General features: G+C 26.4%; 3 protein-coding genes and 1 long non-coding RNA gene across 6 annotated transcripts in view; 2 read left to right on the forward strand and 2 right to left on the reverse strand.

Annotated features, from left to right (window-relative positions):
- LOC126552187 (uncharacterized) overlaps positions 1-3,734 on the reverse strand; it is a 37,059-nt gene extending 33,325 nt beyond the window's left edge. The window contains exon 1 of the long non-coding RNA XR_007606020.1: positions 3,600-3,734. This is a non-coding gene — a long non-coding RNA (uncharacterized LOC126552187). The remainder of the gene's footprint in view (positions 1-3,599) is intronic.
- LOC126552186 (uncharacterized) lies at positions 692-4,708 on the forward strand. Its single transcript, XM_050206860.1, has 5 exons — positions 692-1,082; positions 1,507-1,710; positions 1,853-2,001; positions 3,282-3,874; positions 4,540-4,708. The coding sequence occupies exons 1-5, from the start codon at positions 968-970 to the stop codon at positions 4,634-4,636; spliced, it is 1,158 nt and encodes a 385-aa protein (XP_050062817.1). The 5' UTR covers positions 692-967; the 3' UTR covers positions 4,637-4,708.
- Positions 4,709-7,820: 3,112 nt separating this feature from the next.
- LOC114127577 (uncharacterized) lies at positions 7,821-11,142 on the reverse strand. 3 transcript variants are annotated; one of them, XM_027991856.2, is made up of 3 exons: positions 10,824-11,142; positions 9,448-9,936; positions 7,821-9,236 (listed from the first exon to the last, which is right to left on the reverse strand). In XM_027991856.2, the coding sequence occupies exons 2-3, from the start codon at positions 9,538-9,540 to the stop codon at positions 8,670-8,672; spliced, it is 660 nt and encodes a 219-aa protein (XP_027847657.1). In that variant the 5' UTR covers positions 9,541-9,936; positions 10,824-11,142; the 3' UTR covers positions 7,821-8,669. The 3 variants fall into 3 exon arrangements, with proteins under 3 accessions (XP_027847657.1, XP_050063762.1, XP_050063763.1); XM_050207805.1 differs by having other exon boundaries at positions 9,448-9,942; XM_050207806.1 differs by lacking the exon at positions 10,824-11,142 and adding an exon at positions 10,678-10,800 and having other exon boundaries at positions 9,448-9,942.
- A 198-nt stretch (positions 11,143-11,340) lies between these two features.
- On the forward strand, positions 11,341-20,712 carry LOC114127579 (E3 ubiquitin-protein ligase CBL-B). The gene is made up of 6 exons (XM_027991859.2): positions 11,341-12,291; positions 15,987-16,133; positions 16,230-16,361; positions 17,312-17,449; positions 17,925-18,144; positions 18,260-20,712. The coding sequence occupies exons 1-6, from the start codon at positions 11,729-11,731 to the stop codon at positions 18,434-18,436; spliced, it is 1,377 nt and encodes a 458-aa protein (XP_027847660.1). The 5' UTR covers positions 11,341-11,728; the 3' UTR covers positions 18,437-20,712.
- Positions 20,713-21,907: the final 1,195 nt, after the last annotated feature.

Genomic DNA, 21,907 nt, shown 5'->3' on the forward strand with positions numbered 1-21,907 from the left:
TTATAAATAAAAATTAACAAACATTTTTAATTATAATATATCCTTTTTAATCATTTTTATACTCGTACTATCACATCTAATTAGTTTACCTATATGGCTATATATAATATAATTATGATTTAAGTTTTAAAAAAATAGTATCGATGTGTATGAAATTAAACATACTTCATTACGTGTTTTACATATTAATAAATAATACATAGTTTTTTTTTTTTAATAAAATAGCAATAAATTATTTATAGAAAATATAGTTCAATGTTTAAAATAATACAAAATGTTTGATTTTTATTATTTTCCTGACTTTAAATAGGCATTTAGTTAGATAAATGCCTAGTCTTTTGACTAAATGTCAAGGTGGATAATTAAATTGCGTATAAATTAAATTCTTTAGCTATATGCCTAGGCATTTAGTAAAATGCCTGATTTGACTATATGCCTACAACATATTATACATTACACGATGTAATATGTGCCTACAACATCTAAGCGATCGCACACGACGTTTTACTTAAAAAGAACAATCGGTCAACGGGGCGGCGGAGTTAATATTATAGGTAATGAAAAAAATAATAATATTAATTATCCATTTATATATATTACGGAGTATAGAATCCCGATTCCGTACGATTTTCATTTTATATTATATTATTTATTATATTCACCACTAGCGCCGTACACCTACGTCAAATAATGTATTTACCTCCACCACTGACCCATATTGTTGGACGTTGGAGATTCACATCCATATAATACACGAGTACACGACAATGACGCCCCCTACCCTAAACCGGTGGAAGGGATGGATCCCATTTTCGCCGCCGCTGCAGAAGCTTATAAAAAGGCATGTAAGAGCGCAGACACCTTTAGTGTATCACTATTCGTTTTTCTTTTCACTTTTTTGCGTTGTGCCGATAACTGTAATCTGTTGTGTTTTAATTCTCGTTCGTAAAACGTCCGATTTTTATAAATGATGGAGTCTTTAAAAAAACAATTTTATATTTTCTTTTTCATCGTATTATTCTCATCCTGGGTGGCAGCATCGATGATCAAAGAAACTTCGGATGAAGAAATTAAAAAACAAAGTAAGCAATAACTAATAACCAATAAGTACACATTAAATTATTTAAATTTAAATTTATATTTGTTCTTATTTATTATTACGATTTGTAATTTTATTTATGTACCTAGGCATACTAAACAATAATATGTTTTAACATTTTAACGTTATTTTCTTTATTATATTATTATTAATCTGCTTAATTACTTATTTACAATTCTACTGCCGCGATCGATATAATTCATAATTATTTAATATACGTAAAGAGTATTAAATGGACCAAATCAACATATAATTTAAGACATTTTTTAACTAGTGAGAAATTAATCAATAATAATTTTTTTCCTCTAAATATTTTCAAAAAATAAACTAAAATATTTAAGTATAATAACAGTATAATACGCTTACATAAATTAATGCCTAATTTGTCTCCATCGTGTGTGTTGTAGCTTTGGACAGTTTAATGGGCAAACTGTGTCCTCCGTTAGGACTAGGAATACGTTATGAAGTTGCCATGATACAAACACCGATGACAATGTTCGGATGCGCCTACTTGGAACACAACCGTACGATAAGCGCTGCACCACTATTTAATTTGTGGCTTGAACGTCCGGGGAAAACCAGCAATGATGGTCATTGTAAAGACATGCGTAGTACGTATAATGAATTATTATTATTACTACTATTACAAGCAATTTCGTGACAACTGACAATTACCTATTAATATTAAAAAGTTAAGCCGATTATAACTTTAAATACTCATGTACTTGTTCTATTTTTGTGCCTTATAATCAGACATGGATCACTTCGCTTTTGAGTGCGTTTCACAAAAGGAACCTACTAAGAAGGAAGAGATTTTTAAAGGTTGGAATTATGTTCAATTAATAGATCATTCCCAGCCAAAAATCTCACAGGATATCAACGACCTGGTTTTGAGATGTGCCGTGAGTATACAGTATTAGCATGTTATTATTATAATATAGACAAACTCGTTGTTATTTAACTTAAGGAGTGGAGGGTGAACACGATACACGTATTATAGATCATTCATTCTGGCGGGTAGTTCGTGATAAAATATATTTTATTATACGATGTTTGTTAATGATAAATTTTATTTTTTCAACGAGCACAAAATGTTCACAGAATTAATTATAAACGAAACTATAGGTCTAACAGAATATATAAAATAATGAAAGTAGGTACCTACCACTAGAAATATACAACTAAACTCATACTCTTTTCTCAGTTTATCATTTTCTATACTAATAAGATCTTTGTGTTTAATATATAAGTATAAATAATAAAAAAAGAATAATTTCTAAAATCCAGAATATGTATACCAAAAAGAAATATACTACCAATAAAAAAATTATCCTTAAAAGTATTTGTAATTTATATAATTAAAAAAACTAACGCCTTGTATTTAAACATAGTTATAACTCAAGACAATTATTATTAAATACAGCAGGCTATACCACAACTGCTCAGAAAACTAACTCAATCTATTTACTTATAATAAGATATATATATATATAATATTATGTTACCATTCTAATGCCAAAACAAATCAATCCTTTAATAGTTAAAAAAATAATAATTAATTGACTGCGTAATGAACAAAATATAAAACATTAAATATTAAACTTTAATCTAGTTGCTCACATAATGTAGGTACCTATCTTATTACTTAAATAGTTACCTATTATAAGCTTTGTACAACTAAAAGTATATATTATATAAATTAAAATGTAGGTACCTATATTGTAGTAAGTTGAATTTTTATAGAAAGTTTATTATTATAAATTGTGAACTCATGGGTTAACCCAATCAGTGGTGCCCATTATTTTTTCAATGAAATAAACAATAATGATAATATATACCAAAAATAACCAAATGCTATTTGTGAGTTTGTTCATCTGCATAATCATTATATATATATTATGTAGATTTTTTTTATATGAAATTGTTACAATATGTTCAATTAAATATGTTTAATCATCAATAAACACCAATAAATTACCATAGTTATGTTAATCATTGCTGACTTAACATTAATATTATTTGTAATTAGTCTTAAGATTTCTAATTACTGTCCAATCTATCAGTCTAAAACGCGACTTCATCGATAATTGTAAATTGAGGTTGGATTTCAGTGTACTTGAATTTATAAATTTATATTATAAGTTTTGATATCTATATCTGTCTTTTACGGTTTGGCTTATAGGCATACGAAGTGAATGATGCTCCTGCTGAGGGTGTCAAAATGATTCGAATGGCGATAAGTCCACCTAGCAACGAGCAAATGCTCGAAGACCTGTGTGACAGTCTATCAAGAACTATGGCAAAGGATGACCCAACATACATTTCAGAAGGGGACCGAACTTGGCCTGATGGGTCAGTGTACCTTTATATGTTGGGAAAGCCAGCCCTCGATGGATCTATGAACTCGATGAAACACCCTACCAATCGTCCAATGAAATCAACGACTACAATGCCATACATTTCAGAAGGGCACCGAACTTTGCTTGATTGGTCAGAGTACCTTTTTAAGTTGGCAAAGTTAGCCCTCGATGAACCTATGGACTCGATGAAACATCCTACCAGTCGTCCAATGAAATCAACGACTACAATGCCATACATTTCAGAAGGGCACCGAACTTTGCTTGATTGGTCAGAGTACCTTTTTAAGTTGGCAAAGTTAGTCCCCGATGGACCTATGGACTCGATGAAACATCCTACCAGTCGTCCAATGAAATCAACGACTACAATGCCATTAACAACAATGCAAACAACAACAAATTCCATAAGAACTACAAGGTATATATTTTAACCAATACTGATGATAGTATAAAATTCTAACAGTAAAATAACATTTTGTTCAATTTAAAATTTCTTGACTGCCAAATAGCATAATAGGTATTTGTTTTAAAATATTTCAAATGTGTACTTTCATATCAAATATTTCAAAAGATTATTTTTCATTTTTTGATAGTTATGCATCTTCAGAACGATTTAGATTCTGAATGGAGTGATGAATGTATTGATTTTAAAATCAATGTCTTTCTTTTGGATCTGTTATCAACATTCATAACTGTCCAGTCCAGATACTTTAATTTTTAATTTTGGAAAATATTCTTACATATTATTTCATCTAGTTAGTTCTTTGAGAAAGGAGGGGGTATCGAAAGTAAAACTTCTTCCAAATATTCATTTTTATTGTTTAATGAATTTAGATTTAAATTTTATTGGATTTTGGTCTGTTACAATTGTTGATTAAAAGGATTGAGGAAATACTTATTAAGGAATTATTCAAAAAAATTAACTAATCCATTATGGTTTCTTCTCAATAACAGGGTACATGAGCAATTTTCTATAAAGCAGAACGAGTTGAAGTACCTTGGTTTCTTTAAAAAACATGATGTACTTTTGTAAACAATGATTTGCATTTACCAAACATTGATTTTATATTATAATATTTACAGATATAATGAGAAACGTATGGAGAACCTAGATAGCCGTACAACAACTACAAAGATGCCAGTTCGCCAAAACATTTTTGACTATTTTTATATGTTGTAAATGGTCAAGAACGACCATCTCATGTAGATGAATAGATCATGTCTAAAGATGTAATCATGATAAATATATTTTTTTTTTTCAATAAACTATTTAATATTTTAATATATTTTCTTGAATAAATTTATTTGTATTAATAATTTATTTTGTATTATGGAGTTTTTTCTATATATTTGTTTAATGCGTAAAAACGTAAAAACGATTAACAACATGGTCGTCAGTCATAGGTAAGATTACAGGATTCATAAAGTTTTTGTCACGAGAAATACCTGTTCCTATTAATATATGAGTAATAATGATATAGTGTAATTTAATTTTTAACCAATGTATTTTCAAATATTTATTGCTAAATCATGTTATTAATTCTGTAGGTACCTAAGTACTTTAAACGTTAAAAATCAATTTTTATTTAATACATTGGTATAATGATTATGAAGAAACTGCTTCAAATAAATAAAATGTATACATCAGTAATAAATATAGGGTAACTATATAGAACGTACAGTTATACTGTAGTTTATAAATGATTTTTCAGCGTAGTTGAGAAATGAAATTGATGGTAAATAATTAACAATTCTAGCCTTCAAATTTATAAAGTTTTAATATCTTCAGATGTTCACTATAAAATAGTAGTTAAAACTTACAATTCACAAAAGAATTCTATTTTAAGTATTCATTTAAACACCTTTTGTTTCATAAAAAAAAGCAAAGAAATTATCTTTCATTCGATAATGTAGCATGAGTGGTCTTTTAGTAACTCTGAATTATACATACAGTCAAGCAAGTTAGAATCATTAACTAAGTTATTATAAAAATCATCAGTCTGAACATAATATAGCATTGAATCTAAAATAATAAGAAAATAAACAATTCATGAAATTATGAAAATAATGATAGTTTTAATTTATTTGACTGTATATGTGTACATAAACACAATTTTATCACCATAATGTTTCTTTTATTAAAATTTGAATAAAATAATAGAGTATAGACACATATTTTTATTGTGAAGTGTATACCTCTATATAATATTTTATCAAAGTCTTATACTAATATAATGTCAAAGACAAAGTCTAAATAATTACAATTATTTACAACACTGAAACTTAACTGAACTATTAATTATTATAGTGCTTAGTAATTGTTTACATCACAGAATAAATTTAAAAAATAAACAGCACTAACACATATTTTAATTTTTATACAAAATTGCAAACACGCATAGGTATTGGAATGTGTTAGGTTACTCCAATACAATGATAAATCAAAATTTTTAAATATAAAAATAAGAATTAGGAATTAGAAACGATACTAAAACATCATTTATTTATAGAATAATCACAATTATGTGGGAACACAGAGCACAGTGTGGTGATAGAGGCACATACACTCGTAATATACATGAATATTAGTTCTTACCTAAGTCTACATCAATGATAAGTTTAATGATATACACCAAATACTAATATATGGTTATCATACATTAAAAATAATGAAAATATATGTATTCAAATATGACCTAAAAATTAATAAAAATTTATAAATTAATTATTACCAATTAAAAATAACAAATTCAAAACTATTATTGCATTCTACAATTATTAAACCATGTTTCATCAAAATGAATTACGATTATTGTACAGCAAATAAGTACTAAATATTTATATTTTGAAAAATTACTTACCACATCTACCGAAGTGACCAAATTTTAAATTCACCAAATCTTCAGCAGAATTGAATGAAAATATATTAATATGACGTAAAAAATAAAAAAAAGCCAAAAATGCAAAATTAAAATTAGTTATTTTGATTCTATGTTTATTTATTATTTATTTAAGCACTTTTGTTGTTTAATCATTATTTTACATTTTTTCTCTAAAATTACTTTTTCATTTTTATAATGGTAAAAATATGAATTCTTAATGTGGTGGCTAAGGTAATAATGGTGTTGGATTAATATTATAATAATATTTCAAACCTGTAATTAAATTCAGATTTAAGACATCTAATTTTGGTACATATTTACCTTTATTGATATTAACTATTTATGTAAAAATCTTGCGAATAATTTATTTTAAATATGATTATAGAATCAAGATTCTTGTTTTATAACTTATTTTTAAAATTTGAAATTGTACACAAATTGGTTTAATTCAATTGTTTTTTGTATTAATATACAGAATTTTAATTCAATAAGTCATTTTATTTTGCTTACTACATAATTCTTACCAGGGAGTATTTATATTAAGAATATCTAGACAAGTAGATTAGGCGCATTATGACAACTGAATAAAGCTGAGAATAAATATTATGCAATTCAAACATTAGATTAAAAATAAATCAGCGATTTATAATAAATTACAAAATCAATTTTACCAATAATATTTTTAGAAAAAAAGGTATCAAAATCTATTAAAAATATAGTGGTTGCCATTTAAAAAAATGCAGTTAATTTCATTATTAGTAAAATTAGTGCTTAAAAGGTTAAGTATTAAAAAAATTCCAGTTAAAAATACAGAAACATCTTTTTATATGGTTTTAAATTTTTTTATTATTGATCCAGTCATTAAGTCATTAAAAAACATTTTATCGAAAAATTTTATACGTCACAGTAAAAGTATTATATAAAGTCATAGTTGGGCATCATGAAATTTTACATAAAATACGATAGACAATAATTAAAAATTAAAAATATACAAACATTTTTAAAAAAACATCATAATACTTGATAAGATTTTTACAAACACACATTATTGAAGTATTATAATTTTAATATCTTAAAAATATAAATGATTAAAAAAATCAGGTAAGAAAACTAAAACCATATCATATTACTATAATTTAAGAAAACATCTGATCTATATTTTGTATAGTCACGTCTAACAAGTGTATGATGTCGAAACATAATAAATTAACATTCATATATAGTAATTATATATATTAATTATATATCATATATATAATTATAGTAATTCTCATTGAACTTATTAGTTTTAATACAATTATTTTTAATTTACCTATTTTTAAACTTAGGGGTAAAAACATACATTATGGTTTGCAAGAAATGTTATTTTAATAATTTAAATTGTTGAGTAAGTTATAAGCATAAACCATTTTAAAATGTTCAGTTTTTGCTTCAAAATTAAAATATCAAAAAATATCTAACAAATTATAAAATGTTTTTATCTTTAACACGTTAACTGCGTATGTTTTTTTGCAGTTTTCATACAGTGCGTATACCACTTTTCTAAAAATAACATAAGAATTTTATCCTATTTGGTCAAACGTTGAAACCTCGGATAAATACATTTTTTAAAACACACGTTTAACAACGCTAAATAATAATAAAACAACATTCAGCAACGCTTAGAAAATAATAAACCATTTACTTTAAATATATATTGGATGCCAAATGCGTTGCTTAATGATCCTTATGACGCCGATTGGCGTCAGTACGCAGTCAACGTGTTAAGAGGACACTACACTTGTATACTGTGTTGTCTACAGCTAACACACATATTAAATCGTATATTCATAATAATCCATTTTACTCATTTTATTATTTTACTGATATTTTTAAAATTAAAAAAGGGACAAAGGTGGCCAATCTTAAATAGTTGGGATGAAGGCGAATAAGAAGAATCTTAACTGACAATTATAAAAGCAATGTTAAGTTTCAAGCATTTAAAATAGTTTTTTATTTTGTAGATTTAAAAATTAATCTTATATTATAAAACCGTAAGTAGTTCATATATCAATAAAATTCTTAGATTATCAGATATCAGATCATGATATGGTTAACAATTTTACCTTTACATATTATACTAGGTGAATGCATTCTAATTTTAAAAATAACAAAGTAAAATGGATTATTGTAAACATAACATTTACCATGTTATACTATTACAAGACAGAGACAAGACAGTGGATGTGATGTCCTCTCAACTCAATTAATATGAAGATTTATCTCCTATAAAAAGTAATAAAGCTAAATAAAAAACTTAACCTTTCTTATTGTCTATTATTATAATTTAGTTTACAATTGCATATTTTTCAATTTGTTTGTTACAATATCTGATGACTCAGTCTTACCACAATTCACTTTGTTGTTATAATACGCTGACAAACCATTGTTAACATGATTCATTTCGTTAACCGCTTTAGCTGGACAACTGATGTTACTGCAACTCACTGTGTTGGATTTATTTGCTGACAGGTCAATGTTCATATGACTCACTTCAGAGGCAGATATAGCTGGCAAACTGATGTTACCGAGATTCACTATGTTGGTTTTATTTGCTGACGAGTTGATGTTAATGTGATTTATTTTGTTGTTCGCCATCATAGATATGTTAAAGTCGGCATGATTGAACATTTTAGACAAGTCCTCTGTCATCATGTCGAGTTGGGGCGATTTATATTTAGCTAGGACGCCTCTAGGAGTAATAGTATCCACCACGTTTTGAAGGCAACTCTGAGTATCTCGACAGGAAGATTCTGATGATATTTCTTCAATTCTATCCATATGTCTGGGTAGTCTAGATGACCTGGTGATCTTACTTATGTATTCAGTAGAGTGTTTATTTTGGGATGGTTTTAATGTCTATAAACAGAGATGTAAAAATAAACTATTAAAATAAATTAAATAGGTACCTAACTGGAAATTTAATACACTTTCTAACAATACAATAATATTTTTGTGTATTAAAATTTATATAAACATTTATCAGTCAATGGCGAGACGAGACCTGTTAGCTCATAGTTACACATTAGGTATTTCGTATATTAAAATATTCTATTATATAGATACGTACTTGTTTCAATTCATTCAAACGGCGACGGAAATCATTACCATAGGGACTAGGTCTTGGCCATTTTTCATCCATTTTTGGACGCTGTCGGCGCATTTTAAGTGAAAAACTGAAAACGTACAGGTGGTCCACTGGTCCGTACTCCGTAGAGTCGCGAATGTAATAGATTTATACGACTAACACTAGAGTATAGAGATAATGTGTTTTCTTACATGCGTCATAACACGGTGACTGCGACGAGGCTAAGAGTCGTAGGTGGTCCGCGATCGGAATGCCGTATAAATGTCGTCCGAAGCTACCTTTACAATCGTTAAATTGTACAGCTATTAATTGTAGTATTGTAGAAACACCCCGTCCTAGTGCCCCACATGGAGCCAGTGATGCCAGTGGCGCCGAGCTTTATATCCAATGGTTGCGATCGCAACACATACTGTGAGTGGGTGGTTTAACTCTCCAAGATCGCGCGCGCATCGTAGCCAACTTTTGTGACCACTGTTCCTAAAGGTAAAGTAATAATATTTAATAATTGTTATCACGGTAGATTATAATTAAAAATGTATTCTTAAACGAACGAGGGAAATGTGCCATCGTCGGAGTGGCGAGTATAAACATTATAAAAATTTGTAAACTAAAAACGTGCACGCACGATACGCGCCCATGTGCAACTGGCCTTAAGTTTAAATTTTTACGATATCAAAAATTCACGTTTAAAATAATATACTATCTTTTTCACCACCCACTAAAAAATGAAAATATATTCTAGGATACCTAACAAATCTTCTCCGTTCAGAATGATTATTTGTATACAATGATACTAATCATTGCATTTAAATTTAACATATACCTATCTACAGTGACCTACTCTATGCCAGAGGACCACTCGATACTTCCTGTACAGGAGAGCGTTATCCGTTTAGCCACCTTTTTTTAAATGTAGGTAAAAAATTAAGGTTGCTACACTTATAAAGAAACTTCTTATTATATCCTCAAATCTTAGATACAAAAAAAAGAAATTTTTTATGAATTTCAAACTATAGATACAAAATAATTTGAAAATGTTCAATGTATTAGTATACTATGAATTTTGTTGAAATTATAAATTGAAATGCTTAGAAATATTATAATAATTACCCATCGAATATTTTTTTATTTTAAAAAAAAAAAAGAAAATAGTTATAAAAAAAGGAAAATTTTAAATACCTACCTATTAATAACTCAAAAAGAGGTACCTACCTACTTAAAATGTTGAACAATGTCATTTTAGCATTTAACTAAGTACATAAGAAATATATTAGAGGTTTTTTTTTATGCATAATACGATAAATAATAATATTATTTATTTTTTCGTATTGTTTAATATAATAACGATAATGACGTACGCGATTAGTAGCGAGCGTGATTGGTAAACTGCGATAACTTCGAGTAGGTACGGTTTACAGCCTCCGTGTCGCGTCGTACGACTAAACGGAAAATACCATAGAATGCAATAATATGATAATTAATAAAAAGGTTTCACTCCAATCATGGACTGTTCGCATAATGAACTGGATGAAGACACGTCATGCCGCCGCCTCCACCGTTGAACCGCCGAAGGCCGATCATAATAATGTGAGAATAATACGAATATGACGGAGCGCGAGGAGTAAAGATTATACCACCAGACGGAGGTAGTCGACCGTTCCGTTCGTGAGCAAGCGGTGCGGTCGGGGACGTCTGGATTTTCGCACCGTTACGGCATCACGTGAAACGTTTCGCGCTATACGATGTCCGTCCGAAAACCTTGGGTTTCTTTTTTATTTCCGTGTCGATTGATAATAATAATTGCCCGTTTCCTCTTTTGCACAGTCTCTCACTCTAACTCACTGATAACGATACGCGTTTCTCCGTAACCCAGACACAATAAATAATAATAATAACAACGAAAAAATAATAATATTAATTATTAATTATTTCTCGCGACGATGTCGATGTGTAAATGAAACGGTACGGGCCGTGTCCGAGTCATCTCCGATTCCGTTCGATTTCATTATTTCGCGTTGGCGGTTCTCACGTCAACTCACCACCATGGTAGTCGGCTGTTCGGGTCACTGTAGTTGAGTGTAGTAGAAAGTGCGACACGAACGTTTTTTTGTGCCGACCCGTTTGGCGGCCGATCTACGACCGACGTTACGTCGTTGCCGGTGTCGTCAAACGATATGATTTGTGTGCAGGGCCAGTGACGACGGTTCGGTGATCGTCACTAACTGTGACCCGCCGCCTAATTGCTCGGTGCTCGTAGCCATTAATGTGTTTGTACGTCATGATGTCATCGAGCACGAATCGAATGATACAGCCCAGGAACCTGGCTTCGATATTGATGAAATTACACGGTGCGTTTGCCGAAGCCATTACATCGCCAAAAGCTTCTATCGATAAGCGCACACTTGAGAAGACATGGAAACTGATGGACAAGGTTGTGAAACTGTGTCAACATTCCAAGATGAACCTGAAGAATTCGCCACCATTCATACTCGACATACTGCCAGACACTTATCAGCGGCTCAGGTTCATTTACACACAATATGAAAATGACCTTTCTGAATTGTACAACAATGAGCATTTCAATGTCTTCATTTTGAATGTGATACGGAAATGCAAACAAGCCATCAAATTGTTCAAAGAGGGCAAGGAGAAAATGTATGATGAAAATTCACATTATAGGAGAAATTTGACAAAATTGAGTTTAGTGTTCAGCCATATGCTCAGTGAGCTCAAAGCGCTATTTCCAAACCATAGATTTGCTGGTGATAAGTTTAGGATAACCAAAAGTGATGCTGCAGAATTTTGGCGATCTAATTTTGGAATGAGGTAAGACTTTATACATAATTTTTAAATCATTTTACTACTTATTATGAAAAGAAAAATTTTTAACAAAATATTGAACTTAAAAATACTTTAAACAAATTTATTTAAGTATCTAACAAGGTATCTAATATAACTAAAAAAAATTTGATCTTCTATGAACTAAAATTACTTATTGAAATTAGTCCTGTATGTTTAGCTTATTTAATATTTATATATCTTTAATAAGTAGGTTATTATATTGGTACTCATTTAAATAAGTATCACATATATTTTATATTATTTTAATATCTTATTATGTTGTTAGTTTGTACCTATATATCTATTTAGTTTAATTACCTTTGTATACATTGATAGAACTTAATTATTTATTTTAATTTTCTTTTCTTATTATACAGTTCTATAAATAAAAAGAAACTCTGGTGATAAAGAAATGATTAAATTTTAGGATTATATATTATTATTATTATAAAAACCTGGTAAACATTATATGTACTCTGTTCCAAAAAAAGCCTGTATCATATCAGATTACATGGCTTCTCAAATCGGTAGTCCTGAGAAATCTGAGACAAATAGGTAACTAACCTTCATTGAGTTAAATATTAAAACGCTTAAATTATAACAGCGATCATGCATTTTTTTCATAGAATAGTTTATTGTAGGTAGTTATAATAAAATTACATAATAATAATATTTATATATTTTTTATTGTATTTCTTAATTTGTACATTTTGTACATACTCAAAAATCTACAATTTATGTACCTACTATACCTAACTATACCATTAGCTATATACTAGCCACCTACTATTGATCTGGCTCTGACTGTTAGGAGAAACTATTTGAAATTATTCAGAAGTTAGACAAGTCCAAATATTATAAAAATAAATTATTATCTATACTATCAGTATGAATGAGCTTAACCTCTACAATTTTATCTTTTTATTGTTTGAATTTGGTGGCTCTATTATGTGTAATTTGTTGGGCCAACTTTTTTTTTATTTAAAAACACTTGTTTAAGTAATTAATTTTCTATAAAGTAACAGTTAGCAACGTAAAAAACTTCTAGGTACCTTTGGGTAAAGATCCAAAATATTTATCTTCCCTTGGTATTTATAAACTTTAGATATTTAATTACAAATAATTAAAACATTTTAAACTATAGTACAAAGCATTATTTGAGGTATTATTGATAAATTTAAATTATCAACAATTTAAATAACATACCTATAATCAGTGTTCCTTCTGTATTACTTACGGGTAATTTGTGAACAAAAAAAATATAAATAAATAAATAACTAATAAACAAATTCAAATTTTACTGGGTTTACTTTGGCTTTATAATTGTTGAAAGTAATAAAAATATCAGCTGGCTTTTTTGAGTTGTACTTAAATTTATTAATTAATTGACTTATATTACTTAGGTAAGTACTTTGTTTTGTATAAATTTTAAGAAAACTATAATTTTAATTTTAAAGTTATTAGTACTTCACTCCCTCTTATAAATCATTTTTAAGGTATAAAATATTATCCAGTACCTATCTACCTAGTATAATATTGTTTAGCTCAATTTATGTAATATCATTATTTTAAACTATTGCTATACAAATAAAAAAAAAATTCAAATTATATAAGATCCTTTAAAATTAATTGTAATAATATTAAAAATATGTTTTATTGCTTTATTATATTTAAGCTATTGTGACTTAATTATACTCAATTATATAATGTATAATAGTAGGTGAGTATAATAAAAAATGAGTTGTATTGTTTTTAAACCTATTCATTTTCATAAAATATTTGAAATATTAATCTACTAGACTCATATTGTTGTATACATTAATAATTATTGTAGCATACTTTTCATCCAATTAAATTTATTATTTAATAGATTTAATATTTATTGAAGTTTAAATAGGTAAACTAGGTAAATAATAATTTAATTTTTATTGATATAAGTTGTATTGTTTAAAAAGTTGTGTTTACTCAGGTGGAACTGGATGAGCTTAAAGAGTTTATATACACGCCTCTTTCTCTGTTTAAATTCTTATTTTGACATTTCTTACACATCTTTCTGATTTTGGCACCCTGTTCCATTATACATGTCAATCGTAACTAAAGTATTCTTTGTATTTTGATAACAATTTCAATTATGAACAAAATGTGTTAAGTAAATTCTAATTAAGAAGTGGCTATTCTTAGATTTTTATTATTTATTAAAGGAATTCAACATAAATACATTTTTCTAGTTCTTTACATGTATTATCGTCAATTTTTAGGTTGAAAATGTTAGTATTTTAAATTAATATATATATATATATATATATATAATTAATGTACATTATCAAACATTAACTTATATAGTACATATAATACATATCCATTAATACAAATTCATTTCTTTAAATTAAAAATTATTCTACCACAGTATTTTCTTTTATTTTTATTATTACACAAAAAAGTAACATACTACTTGTAAGCATTTAAGAATATAACTTATTGAGTTGTATAGCTTAATTTTTCACAAGCTGGTGTTCAATTAAAAGAACTAAAAACTATCATAATTTCTTGTATTATAATATCATTTAAATTGTTAGTTTTATTGTAAAAACTTACCAATAGTGATTTTATTTTTATCTGAGTTATCTATCTGTATATTTATCTATTTAAAATTGATTTAAGTATTTATAAATATATAGTATTTTTCCTTATTTTTATATTGCTAACTAATCTTGTTTCATTGGTATTCATTTTAATGGTGTATATAGTTATTTTTAATATTTATTGTAGCATTATAATTTATTATGCAAATTGAACTCAGAAAGAGGATATCAACACTTGGCTATCTACCTATACCTAACTAAAAAAATAATATAATAAGCTGCTTATGAAAGTATAAAATTTTTTTGTATTTCTTATTATAAAACAAATAACTGTAGAATATAAATTGTGTTTAGAATCCAGCACATTTTTGGATTTTAGTTATTTATTATTTTAATTGATAATTTTCTATCAATAATCTACTTACTTAGAGGCATTATTACTAATAAATATATATAATTAAGGACCATTTTAATAACATGAAATAAAAAATTAATTTCAAAGTAGTTGAAAATTGCTAAAACTCATGTTCTAGTTAGTTCAGTATCTAATACCTATTATTATTAACTGAAAAATTTTTATGTTTAATTTTATTTGTTTACCTAATAAGTGTTTGTAGTGACTAATATTAAAAAAAATAATTTTATAATGTCTAAGATCCCAAACTAAAAAATGTTGATTATAATAATCAATGCTCTTTATACTTTTCATATAGATGTATTTAATAATTGGTTTTATCATACGTACATAGTTAATTGATATTTAACAAAATGTTTGCTGTTATATATGTCAATATAAGTTAATATGCTACATTTTTATTAATTAAAATATTGTGTTTATATGTATCTTCACAAAACAATTAAAAATTAAAATAATATTTATATTTAAGTATAAATAATAATATATGTTTAAGTTCATTTTTATTTAAAGTATTTTTTCAGGCAAAATATTTTTATTATGTAACTACATCATACATGCAATGTATTATTTTTTTCTAACCATCCAAATACAGTAGCTTATATTTACGTAAATTTTCTTAGTAAAATTAAATCATTTTTATGTACCCAACTAATTTATAATTTATTTTTGTTTTTGTATAGCACTGTAGTTCCTTGGAAGCTATTTCGTAGTGCCCTTCATGATGTTCACCCAATTGTCAGTGGATTAGAAGCTATGGCGCTCAAATCAACAATAGATTTAACATGTAATGATTACATATCAAATTTTGAGTTTGATGTTTTTACTAGGTAAATGAATGAATTATCTAAATGTTATTTTTAACATTAGGTATAAGTTTTTTAGATGTAAAATTTATATATTTTTAAAATTGTATTATTGTTTAGATTATTTCAACCTTGGCCAACTTTACTAAGAAATTGGAAGATATTAGCTGTTACACATCCAGGATATGTTGCATTTTTAACATATGATGAAGTTAAAGCTCGTCTAGAAAAATTTATCACCCGCCCAGGGAGGTTTGTAATTTTATACATAATACCTGTTTCTATAGTCCGCGCAACGAAAACTGGCCGGTGACCGGCACGACTCTAGCGGCCATTTCCACTCAGTGGTCATCATACTTCCAAAAATAATTGCCCACAACTTATTGCCACATTTGGCATGATGGCTATACGATGCAGTTTGAGAATCCATGAATTGCAGCCAGTTTATGGCGGGGTCACCAGCTAGTTTTCGTTGCGTGGACTATAATTATATATTTAATACAATATATTAATTGATAATTCTTATAAAGCTGATTAATCTGATTGTTAATACTTAATACTTTTAATAATAAGTTATAATAATTCAATATTACTAAGTATACTTAAATACTTAAATACATAAACTATGTAATATTATTGAGTATTAATATTTTATATTTTACCAAGTATTAGTATCTATCTCTAGAATAATTAATTCTTGTTATTAAGTTTCCAAAAATTAAACCAATTTTTATACCCATAAAACTTAATATAAAATTGGTTTAAATTGGTTTAAAGAAAATTGTTTACAATTCTTTCTTTTAAACCTTCTATAATATGGGTGCCACCACAGGGTGACTTCCCCCTCCTGACAATCAAATCTTATCCAATTCACTTATTGTATAACATGTAAATTCAGATTGTAAATATATTAAATTTTGTTTTAATAAAAAAAATAATCAATAACCTATTAGTATCCAAAGCTGTAAGAAATTATAGAAAGAAAAAAAAATAGAAATATTTGTTGTTTAATTTTAAAACTAAAATAAAATACTAAAATAGTACAATATAAATAATAATACAATTAATTATTAATATAATTAAAATTAGTACACAATTTTTATGAGATTAAAATAATGTAAGATAATTTTTGTATTTCCTACATTTATTTTTGATAAGTGTATAGTTTAGTTTATTAATTGATTATATTGGTTTGTTATTAGTTATGTATTTCGTCTAAGCTGCACGCGGCTAGGGCAATGGGCCATTGGTTATGTGACAACTGAGGGTGAAATATTACAGACCATTCCTCAAAATAAATCCTTATGTCAAGCATTATTAGATGGTGCACGTGAAGGATTGTAAGTATAGTTATACAAAATTAAAAAAATATGTTTTTAATTATTTATAACATAAATTGTATTTTATATTAAAAAATTTATCAGTTTATAATGTTTATATATTTGTTTGGATTGTGAAATTTGTCTGCAATCTTCAAATCAAAACTTTATTAGTATAGGTATTTAAAAAAAAATAATTCTGAAGACTGGAGTAATATTTCAAAAATAAAATAACCTTTTATGATAACTGTTATAAATTATAATAAATGTTTTGTAAAATACTGTTCAGTAACCAAAACTACTCTCTTATTATGTTTTTAAAGATTTTCATTTTTTTGCACAGAAGCTATTTATTTTTCTAGAGTACAGCTGTCATATCTTAAGCTATTAAATTTTTTGTTGTAAATTAATTCTTTTTGGATATTTTTGTTTCTGTATTGTTAAAAATTAAGTTGTGATAAATTAATTTATTAATCATTGTTTGAATTTTATTCAGTTATCTATATCCAGATGGACAAAAAGGAAATCCAGACTTATCAAATGCCGTGGAACAAAGTCCGGAAAATCATATCAGAGTTACACATGAGCAATACGAAATGTACTGTGAAATGGGATCTACTTTCCAGATATGTAAAATATGTACAGAAAATGACAAGGACGTTCGCATTGAGCCATGTGGTCATCTTTTGTGCACACCATGTCTGAACTCTTGGATGGTAAGTCAGCACATACAGTGTCATGTGTTATATCTATCTATTGAATTTTGCATTTTTGTATTATTTTGGTTATATTATAGTAATTATTGTATTATTTATTCATTTTTTCTGTCAGGAGTCCGATGGCCAAGGCTGTCCATATTGTCGAGCCGAGATAAAAGGTACAGAACATGTTGTGGTGGACCCATTTGACCCAAAAAGAGTTAAATATAAAAGTGTTCCCATCATGCCCATCGTAGTACAACATTCTGATGATGAAGAAGACGATGAAGATGATGAGGTGGTGAAATAACATACAGTGTCGTCGTCTTCGGCGACATTTTTCCAGCAAGGGAAGTATAATAGTAATAAATCGTAATAATTAAAGAAAAAAAAGTCATCAAGACTATTTTACTGTGATATCACTTTGTAGACTAATTTTAATTTGTCTGCATTGAATATTTTGATTTAAATATAACGTAACATAATTCCCATTGGCAATATGTATTGTCAAATTGTCAATAGGTATTTATTTTTTCCGTATGTGATAACTGATATGTCAAATAAAATATTCGAATAAAATGTGATAGCCAATAAGAGAGTAATATATACATATACACACACATATATATATATTAATTATATTTTTAAATTGAATCAATGACAGTAGGATAAAATGAAATTGAGTATAGTGATTACATTTTAAGGTACTATGTGATTGTGTGTTTTTTTACATTATAAAATTTATATATTTGCTCTAATTAATGTTTTGAACCCTATGATTTGAAATCGAATTTCATATTTATTTTCAACAACTGCTATGTATTAAAATGATTTATTTTTTATTTAAATGTATTATATAGACACATATGTTAATGATACATTATAAAATGTATTAGAATTAAAGAGATTTCCTCAATAAGGACAGCAATACTAATATTTTTTTATTCTTCCACTATAATAATATTTGTTTACTTTAATTGTATGGAAGTTTTTATTTTTTATATATGATTAAGATATTTAAAAATATGACTGTATAATGTGACAATCGGTTGTTAACTATTATTATTTTTATAAAGTTATGTTGTCCCTTCCAGAATATAGATGGTAATTTTTACATTCGTAAACAAATGTAGTTTAAAATAAAAATATGATGTTTAAATGTTTCGATCCATAAGGTTTTTAGTCATTGGGTTCATAGTAGATTTATGTAACGATTGTATTATTATTATTCATTGGTTTTATATGTTTAGAAGTTGATTTCTAGTCTCCAAGCAATCTAGTCTAGTTAAGAAATTGTATTTTTCGTTTCTCCTATATATATACATATATATATATATATAAATATTATATATATATATATATTATATAGGTATAATAGGTATATATAATATATATGCATATCTCTTAACTATAAAACATTAAACCTTAAAACCTTTCTCGCATAGTTATATTTTCTAATTTTTTTTATACTTATATGTATTTGTATTATACCATTATATTATCTAATTAATTGTTTGAGTGTTGTACATTTTCTTTGTAATCTACCACGGTTTGGTTGAAATCCATACGCACTTTTCTGTTAATATGATAATATTGTGTAGTGTTTAGTAGTTATGTGTTTTCAAGAGTTAAATTGTGATCAATATTTTCTTAATTTATTTGTATAATATTTTTAATATATTTAATCAAAATAATCATTGATATAACACTTTACGTATCATTTTGTTATAAAGAAGTTTAACCTAATATTTCTGTAACAATCAAATATTTTACTCTAGAGTACACGGTAATCAATATTTTCATGTTTTATTATTAATATTTTTTTTTAATGTGGTAGTAAAATTTGATTTTAATTCCTTCTTTACATACATTGTATACTTTATGATTTTTAAACAAATATTTCTAATTTGACCAAATGCACATGTTATTGTATTAACATTTACTTATAATATGATATGTATATAATATTAATGTTATATTTACATTTTAAACTATAGCAATGCTATACAGTAAATATTAAAAATATTATATAATATTTATCATTTAGATTTTAAACACTTATAAAAGCAATAACAAGTACGAAAATTATTATTAACTCTAATTTTAAACAAATTAAATTAATGTTTATTTTAGGGGCCTTAAATATTATTGTAATATTACGAATACAGGGTAATGTAGTCTGCAAGAATTATTTTCTAGAGATGAATTCCAATATTATTATTATAAGTTGTAGAACAATTTGTTGATTATTATATTTTTTTATTGCCCATGGTGGGCCAATTGACAATTATTTTTATTATTATTATTTTATCTTTATTTTTTATTGTATGTCAAAAATAAAACATGTGTGATTTCATACTGTATCAATCTTTGAGCTTGAGTAAAATAAGTAAAATAAATCAATGTATGTTAATATAAATCACGTGATTTGTGTAATGTGTAAATTATAAGAAATGCGTTTAAAATATATACTGTATTTTAGTATTTATTTTATTCATATTCACTTTAGTTTGTATTGCTATCATAATTTTTGTAACATATTATATATTTTTTTTATTTGTAAATAAACCAAATAGCTAATTATTATTTTTGGAATTATCATTATGTATTACAATTTGTTAATCATTTTGTTGGGGTTTGAATTAATTTACTTATATACCTGATCCTGTCTATACCAAGTTACATATACCGCGTGTCCGTGGTGAACAAGAAAAGAACTGTAATTAACCAATGGTTTAAGTGATAAAGGTAACTTGTTGTATCTATTATTTGAAATCAATACATTTTAACATTTTAATAAATAATATGTATTTATTGAATTTGTTATTAATATGATGTGATGTTGCAGATGTTCAAATAAATAGTATTTAACTATGAAAATGATGATAGTGAAGTTATTTATTTATAATAATCTTATTTCATGGTTAATTTTGTTAAATTTTATTTTTATTATTGCCTGTAAACTATATTTAAATTGATAACTATATTATATTGACACATATCATATGTCTAATTAATTCAATGAATAAACCTACTCTGATACTAACTTATATTTATATTTATATTGTTAACATTTTGATTGGTCATATTTTAAATCATAGATACAATACTTGTAAACCTAAGTCATTAGTTAATCATATTATTTTTCCCCTGAACATAGTTATTAGTACATTATATATATAAATATATAATGTTGTACATTTAATAGATTTTTTTAATTAACTAATTAACGATTGTTACTGCAATGCTTCATATTGACACTTTGAAAAAAATAAAGCTTTTGATACCATTAAAAAATTTAAAAAATGTTCTACAAATTTAATTTTACTATAAATTTGTTTAGTTAGATAAGTAGGTATGATTTATTTTGGTATAGATACACGTCTATCGATATCTATCTGGCTATCTACATTTTTATTTAAGAAACATGTATCTCAATGTTATACCTGATGCCTCGTATCTTCATTGTTTTCTTGATTTTCTCTGTAATATATCTTATGCATTATTAAATAAAATACAATATACATAATAATTAATATCATAATATTAAAAATGTAAATTGCACTATTTTTTATTATGCTCCTTTTTTAATCTAGAGGATTTAGAAACGAAATTGGATAATTATTTTTCAGAAACAAATTATATAGTTTTTCGATTCTACCACAAAATCATTATTTTTTTAGTTAGGGGTATGTCGGTATGTGGTATTGCAGTCACTGTTGTGCTACACCACGGTTGCGTTGAGAGAATTTGGGTTACTGTTGTGGTCGTAGTGCAATAA

Source organism: Aphis gossypii, chromosome X (genome assembly GCF_020184175.1).
Source record: "Aphis gossypii isolate Hap1 chromosome X, ASM2018417v2, whole genome shotgun sequence".
Taxonomy (NCBI): domain Eukaryota; kingdom Metazoa; phylum Arthropoda; class Insecta; order Hemiptera; family Aphididae; genus Aphis; species Aphis gossypii.

What these genes read in the sequence shown, in the direction of transcription:
- LOC114127577 (XM_027991856.2), bottom strand. Translation starts at nt 9,540, where the DNA reads ATGCGCCGACAGCGTCCAAAAATGGATGAAAAATGGCCAAGACCTAGT. An exon ending in GTTTGAATGAATTGAAACAA is followed by an intron (nt 9,237 to 9,447) that starts GTACGTATCTAT and finishes CTCTGTTTATAG; the next exon opens with ACATTAAAACCATCCCAAAA.
- LOC126552186 (XM_050206860.1), top strand. Translation starts at nt 968, where the DNA reads ATGATGGAGTCTTTAAAAAAACAATTTTATATTTTCTTTTTCATCGTA. An exon ending in ACCTGGTTTTGAGATGTGCC is followed by an intron (nt 2,002 to 3,281) that starts GTGAGTATACAG and finishes TTTGGCTTATAG; the next exon opens with GCATACGAAGTGAATGATGC. An exon ending in AATTCCATAAGAACTACAAG is followed by an intron (nt 3,875 to 4,539) that starts GTATATATTTTA and finishes TAATATTTACAG; the next exon opens with ATATAATGAGAAACGTATGG.
- LOC114127579 (XM_027991859.2), top strand. Translation starts at nt 11,729, where the DNA reads ATGTGTTTGTACGTCATGATGTCATCGAGCACGAATCGAATGATACAG. An exon ending in TTTATCACCCGCCCAGGGAG is followed by an intron (nt 16,362 to 17,311) that starts GTTTGTAATTTT and finishes GTTTGTTATTAG; the next exon opens with TTATGTATTTCGTCTAAGCT. An exon ending in CATGTCTGAACTCTTGGATG is followed by an intron (nt 18,145 to 18,259) that starts GTAAGTCAGCAC and finishes TTTTTCTGTCAG; the next exon opens with GAGTCCGATGGCCAAGGCTG.